At 31.6% G+C, this 7,753-nt stretch overlaps 1 protein-coding gene across 2 annotated transcripts in view; it reads right to left on the bottom strand.

Annotated features, from left to right (window-relative positions):
- The window catches only part of LOC143045619 (uncharacterized), a 28,639-nt gene extending 22,180 nt beyond the window's left edge, over positions 1 to 6,459 (bottom strand). For both annotated transcript variants that reach the window (XM_076218238.1, XM_076218239.1), the window contains exons 1-2: positions 6,328 to 6,459; positions 1,772 to 2,347 (exon numbers count right to left, since the gene is read on the bottom strand). In XM_076218238.1, the coding sequence (XP_076074353.1) occupies positions 1,772 to 2,347; positions 6,328 to 6,403 (652 nt within the window). In that variant the 5' untranslated portion in view covers positions 6,404 to 6,459. The remainder of the gene's footprint in view (positions 1 to 1,771; positions 2,348 to 6,327) is intronic.
- Positions 6,460 to 7,753: the final 1,294 nt, after the last annotated feature.

Genomic DNA, 7,753 nt, shown 5'->3' on the forward strand with positions numbered 1-7,753 from the left:
TAAATTGATAAAATCTAAACTTCAGCAAATAACTCCTTCCGACAAAGATAAAGTCGGCCCTTTTGATCATACAACTACGTTATTATACATTCCTTGTTCTTTCGATTTTGATTTTCCTTGTGAAGGTAAATCCGAAAATAGATTCGGATGCATTTAATTTATAAAAAGTCAATTTCATTTCAATTTTATCAAATACCCTTTTTGATCATCAGTTTTGTTGACATGAAGAGCAGCTTTAATATAATGATAAAAATATGTTGTGTACACTCAGTAAGATGAAAATTTTGTCCTGCATTTATTTTTTGAACAGTAACAACTGTCCTGTCTTTTTATTTTTCACCCTATTCGGTCCAACCCTTTTTTTTTTACATTATTTGTCATCCTACCATTTTTCTGCAAAGTGTCTCATTCTGCCACTTTTTCAAATGTTATCCTAAGCCCCAACCGTATACAAATTAAGTGGTAGCTGCCTGAGTTTATGTTATCTTATATAATATGAGGCTAAAAGGGTTTCAACTGATGTCGTTCTAATGCGTTTTAGCTGTTCTCTGTGTTTATGTAATTTTAATTTTTAACAACCATTACAAGAACAAATTCATAGATTAGGTTTCAGATTCACTCAATTCGTTTCTTTTGAAGTTGGGGCTTCCCGTTTGAAAATTGTTTGAACTACTAGTATATAAAGAGTGGTACTAGAATAACTAATTTTGCAACAGTACTTATTTTCATAAAGTGTGATGTTAGGTGCATGGTGCACGATGTTTGTCTCATATGTGTCTATATAGTTGCTGCTACGTTTAACACATATATAAAATAAGAATGATTGGCAATGTAACAACTCTCCAGAAGAGACCAAGATAAATTAACCGTTTTAACTATAGGTCACAGAACGACCATCAACAATGACCAAATTTCTTATTGAACTGTCAGCTATGAAAGACCCCGAAATGACAAAAGTAAAGTAATTCAAAAGAGAAAACTAGATGTGGTCGAGTTGTTGTCTCTTTGATGCATTACCCATTTCCATTCTTAATTTTAAACTATAAAAATAGTTAATTAAAAACGGTCTTAAATCATCAGATAGATACAAAGCAGAAAGGCATTTAGCAAAAACACAGACCGGACGTGGCTGCAGGGTATTCATACATCCCCACAACAAAAATTTTTTTAGAGTGCTCGCAGTTGTATTTATATGCTTTTCGAATTTAGAAATTTGAACAATTTGAATCGAAAATTGTATCGCAAGAAAAACAAATATGTTATTGCAAGCAACTGATGTTATTTCTGTGCTTATTTTGTTTACAGGAAATTAAAATTAGAGTAGTATAGTTGAGAGGTTGATGCAGTATACTGTTAACCATAACTCCGTCAGGAATGCGTTATTAAATGTAATATACAGAATGTTCTGTTATAATTGTCATTTAAATCTCAAATCATTGTCTATAGAATTATTGATTTTAGTTCAAATCTTTGTCTTTAAAATTGTGGATTTTAATTTTAAATCTTTGTCTTTAAATTCATTGATTTCAAATTTAATTTTTGATTTCCCTTAACGCAAGGATGAAATATAGTATACACAAACATTGCAAAACGAAAACGTACAATATAATAGAATCTAGTGAATCTTTACCCATGGCTTTAAAAGACAAAATCAAAGGACCCCGATTGTTCTTTTAAATGAAAAGTAACATTGAGCGTTTTCTGATCCTTTGTAAGCATAACTTGGACACATGATATGTATTTTAATCATATTGGATATAAGTATACTTACAATAATCGCATGTGAAGTCAACTGTAAATACTGCTGCTTCTGATAAAAAATTACTCAAAGAACTTATCGTTATGTATTTAGTTGCTGTCTGCGCAAGTTGTCTATCAGTATAGTAATTACGATGTGTATACGCAGCTTCAGCATCATATATCCTAAGATCAATAGTGTCTGGTTTTTGGTTTCCTGCTAGGGAGTATGTATCATTGTTCTCACCTATTGCTATCATAAGACAGTAATTTGGTATATCTGGTCTATCACCCTTTATTTCGGTAAATATGTCTGTCCATATATACTTCAAGTTTTCTATTGTTTCTACACTTCCGGATCCTCTTAGATCGATGAAGTCATCCAGAGCATCATTTATACCAGTAACTGTACTTTTAGATTTGAAATCAAAAAGTTCAGTCGGAGTAGTCCCATAATAATGACAGGAAAAACGGGTTTGCATGTACCCAACACTGAATGCTGCGACAACTGCCTTCGCAAAATCCACCTGACCCTTCTTTGAGCCTGTTGTTGAAACTTGGCTATCAATAACGAAATAAAATGCGATGTCGTATCTCATTGGAGCACATCCTGAAACAAAATTAAAAAAAATTACAGGTAAGTATGCAAACAAATTCAACTTTTTGTAAGGTAGCAAATATCATTTATCATAATTCAAATCATGCCATATAGTGTTTCTTGTATGGTATTAAGTTTTCATCATAAGATGTCTGTTCATTATTATTGTTTTAAATCATGGGGCATTTATTCGATAGTAAATAGTTATATCAGACTCCCATGTTTCATTTCACGCGTAGTTATCTTTTGGTGACAAATCCATTCTGTAGTATATATATATATATTTGATTTCAATGCCCTTATCAACCTGTAGGGTGCCAAAAGATCCTTTATGCTATAAGGCACTTGTTAACGCATCATTGTAAATATAACGGCATTTGATGAGACTGTCATCAAAGGGAGAGGTTTAGCGCTATAAAACCAGGTTTAATCCACCATTTTCTACATTTGAAAATGCCTGTATCAAGTCAGGAATATGACAGTTCTTGTCCATTCGTTTTTTATGTGTTTTGTTATTCCATGTGATTATGGACTTTCCGATTGGATTTTCCTTTAAGTTCAGTATTTTTGTGATTTTACTTTTTTTGTAATACATATAAACAATCATCAAAGATTAAATGGACAATAGAAATTGGGAATGTGTCAAAGAGACAACAACGCGACCAAGAGCCGAAAACAGTTGAACGCCAACAATGGGTTTTCAATACAACGCAAAAATCCCGCACCCGCAGACGCGTTTCAACTAGTCCTTTAGTTCAGTGATAATGAATGCAAAAAATATGCAGCGGGGTTTAACATGTTTTTGAGATCTCAAATCTCCCCTTTACCTCTAGCCAATGTAAAAAAAAAAAACACACAGCAATACTCCCAGTGAAACTCATTTCAAAAGAAGCCCGAGTCTGATGTCAGGATAGGTAACAAAAGAAACAAAAAATGACAATGATACATAAAATAACAAAGGACTACTAGCAGTTAATAACAAGTCAGCTCCAGACCTCAATTGAACTGATTGAAAGATTATGTCTTCATCATATTAATATCAAGCATAATCCCTTCTGTATGAGTTTGATTATCATGCTATTTTAAATATACAAGAAGAACATAACCCGTTGCATGCCAACACCTTGTTTTAGAATAAATGTGTTATTATTTACGATGCAAAGACCATATAAGTGAATCAATATTAAAGCCAAAATATGCTATCGTTAATGACCTGGCAACAGAATCGTAATTATATCCATTCTTAGTACGTCTTTTTAAAGGTTTTGTGAGGTCAACGCAAACATTTTTGTGCATTGTAAAGACTATTACCATAAAATATTGGATATGAAATACCTGAACGTATTAGATTTATAGTACGAATGATGTTCCTGTACCGAGGATAAAATTTTGTTAATGTTTTGACTAGTTTGTGATATCGAAAACCCTGGTGTAATTCTTTTTCTCTCAGTAAAACATTAATTTCTTTTGCTAAAATCTAATACGTTGTTACACACACGAGTGAACCTATATAAAAACCATACGATGGTGAGTCACCATCTAATAGGAAATGAAACATTATCTCTATCATCATTAATTTTGGTATTGTGCTTCCCGTTAATGATATATATATCAAGATCCAGGAAAGGGCAGTATAATATGCATTGTTAGTATTAGCTTTATTTAAGGTTATTTTAACCGGATAAATCTCTTTAGTGTAAATATTGAAGTCGTCATTACTAAGAGCCAATATATCATCCAAATATTTTAAATTATTATTAAATTAATTTTAGTCATAAATTGTAACTCATAACAATGCAGAGACAGGTCCGCAATAAGTGGTGTACAGTAAGTCCATATTTGAATTCCGATAACTTGACGATATACAGAATCTTTAAAGGGAACAAAAATATTATCCAGTAAAATTCAAGGGTACTTTTTGAATGTATTATCAACGAATGTCCAATTGACGTACTAGTAGTTCTTTTGTTTGTTGTAGAATATGCATTTTATGAAACTAATTTTGATAATACAACTTCAAGTGTTACTAATTTGTCACGGATGCAACCTACTCCATCTTCCGGGTTGCTACAATAATGTGGGAGAAGATTTTGGTTTTGTTGTAAAGCTACCAATACTAGCTGTTCTTTCGTCATCTCCTTTACAATACAAAGTTATACCATCTACTCAAATTCTAAGAAGAACTCAATTTATGTATTCATGTAGCACCTGTAGCATCCGGTATATTGCAGAAAGAAAGGACACATTTGATATTCAGCTGTATAACCATCGATTATTTTACAAAACCAACAATAAGTGTCCTCTCACAAGACATTATCGATCTAAGAATCAACCTTTTGATGTTACTTTCCAAATCACAGAAGGCAACACCGCATGGGACATCACGACTAAAAGGGGGGAAACATTTTCAAGAATATTGGACATTTTCAAGCAGGATAACCCTAGTTTTTAATAACATTTTTTTTTAATTAAAACTCTGATAGTTTTAAATTGCCCACCGAGATATAATTCATTATGACACATGATATCTCGTATGTGTATTTTAATTAAGTATTCATAATTTTGGTAAATTGACATAATATTGGTTTTGAATGTATCTGTGTTATTCTATAATTATAATTGTTCATTTTTTTATCTGTCGAATTATATCATGGCCATGCACGGTATATCAAATTCATAAACACAATACGTCATTTTTATACATTTTTCTATATTAAATCTCTTAAAATTTGATAGAACTTTTAATAACAATTACAACTTTTTATTTCTTAATATTGAAAGTGGGCAAAGAAGAAACTTTTATAAAGTCGACCTTTCTATTATGTCGATCCATTTGTATACTGTACATAAGACATCTGACGAACGGAGGTTTTGAGTATGCATTTCAAAATGCAGTTGACAACAGAAAATATTGATTTAAAAAAGAAATTTCTTGATAATTAGAATGTTTAATCATTTTTTAATCTAATCTGCTATGGAAAAATTAACTGCGACGAAAAATTGAATTTTTATAATTTTTCTAAAGTCAAAGGTACAATAACCACAATAGAAAGATAGGGGGAAAAGAAAAACCTATGAATGCTATTTTCAAATTTTTTTTTATGAATTTCGGTCCTCAATGCTCTTCAACTTCGTACTTTATTTGGCCTTTTTAACTTTTTTTGATTCGAGCGTCACTGATGAGTCTTTTGTAGACGAAACGCGCGTCTGGCGTATATACTAAATTTAGTCCTGGTATCTATGATGAGTTTATTTACAACCACTGGGTCGATGCCACTGCTGGTGGAGATTTATTTCCCCGAGGGTATCACAAGCCCAGTAGTCAGCACTTTTTGTGCTGACATGAATTGTCATTGATATTGTTATATTTATAAATTTACTGTTTATTGAAAAAAACTAAGGCTTTTCTACCTCAGGCATAGATTACCTTAGCTGTATTTGGCAAAACTTTTAGGAATTATGGTCCTCAATGCTCTTCAACTTCGTACTTTATTTGGCCTTTTAAACTTGTTTTGATTCGAGCGTCACTGATGAGTCTTTTGTAGACGAAACGCGCGTCTGGCGTATATTCCAAATTTAGTCCTGGTATCTATGATGAGTTTTTTCACGTCCTAAGGTCTCTGGTGGATAGTTGTGGAGTATATTCACATTTACTTATCTTTACGTCATTCTGCCATGTTTCTGTTTGAATGAAAACGTAAGACAATTTCGCAATGACAAACACATAGTTTATTCAGAAAGACAGGTGCATAACTAAACATGATGTTTGAAATCTGTTATATTTCTAATTTTAAGAGTGAAATAGACGAAATGTTGAGAGTGATCATAAACATCCTTTCATACACGAAACACCGAATAATGATGTTATTATTTTTTTTTTATCTCAAATAAATATTTTATTCTTGCTGAAACATTCCAGATCTGCATAAAATTAGATGAACAAACCCTGAAAATCATTATATTTGTCATTAGAACAAAGGTATATTACTAACCTGCCTCTGATGTATCTATATTTATGACCAGAAGTATCCCTAAGATGAAGAAAGTTACCATTTTTCTAATATCCATGTCGTTATTAGGATTAGGTGTTACTTAATAAACTCATACTTCATATATCTTAAAACAAATCTTTCTGCTGCTTAATCTTTTACAAATTAAATCACTAATTACAATATATAATGACACTGTATTAATGATTCGTCACTATATCGATACTTATTAACAATTTTGAACTTCAATGAATTAGTTCGTGTTATTTAAATCGCTATCACAATCGTTCATCTTGATCTTTTTAGTATATATGTAAATAATGATTTAATTGTTTTTTATTGCCATTTTGTAGTACATGTATTGAATGGTGAAGCAATGTCAGGATGCCTCAGTAAATGTGACATGTATTTATACGTGTACCCATTGGAATTGTCTTCACCATTGTTTTTCATACCCGTTCATTACGTACAAGATCTTTTAGAATTTGTCTTTATAATGTCAAAATTACCACATGCACTGAACAGAAACAAATATTTATATTGATCATAACGAATAATAAAAAAACCAAGGAAATATAAAGTTTGAAAGATATCTAGGGAAATAAAAAGATGAAAAAAAGTAAAATAACCAAAGTTACCAAACTCCGAGGAAAATACAAAAAACGGAAATTCCGTAATGAAATGGCAAAAGCAAAAGCTCTAACACACCAAACAAATGGATAACAACTGTCATATACCTGACTTGGTACAGGCGTTTTATTATGTAGAAATGGTTTTTAAACCTGGTTGTATAACTAGCTAATCTCTCACTTGTATGACAGTCACATTAAATTCCATTAAAGTGACAACGATGTGTGAGTAAAACGAACAGACATGTATAATAGAGGAAAATGTTAAATATTTGGTCACAGCAGTTAAAATAGTGTTATAATCTTAATCACTATGAAAACGACACTTTATAAACTTCTTGCGTCAGAAGTGCTTTTCTGGATTAATCAGGAACGCTAATGATGTACATAAGAAACCTTACAGTTGAAGGGGCTACATGAGTGACCAACAAGGACCAAAAATGTTCTGCTTTGTTGATGGTTCTTAGTGACATGTATTTTATTTAAGGACAACTTTTAACATACTTTTATCATTTAATAATGGTTATGAACCGCCTTTATATATGACAACACGCCTATATGAAATGGCATTTATGTATGACCATACTATTCTTTAGATATCTTTTATATATGTCCACAGTCATCTTGAAATGGAACTGATTTACCACCATTCTGACACTTTAGAGAAGGTCACTGATATATGTCCAAGCATTTCTCATAAATTTCAATGATATAAGGCAAATAATACGTGTCTGGGAAACATGTCTGATATATCAAGTACGGAAGCGACTGGTTTTGAATGTTTTTTTTAGTAGTAACAT

This window comes from Mytilus galloprovincialis, chromosome 9 (genome assembly GCF_965363235.1).
Source record: "Mytilus galloprovincialis chromosome 9, xbMytGall1.hap1.1, whole genome shotgun sequence".
NCBI lineage: Eukaryota > Metazoa > Mollusca > Bivalvia > Mytilida > Mytilidae > Mytilus > Mytilus galloprovincialis.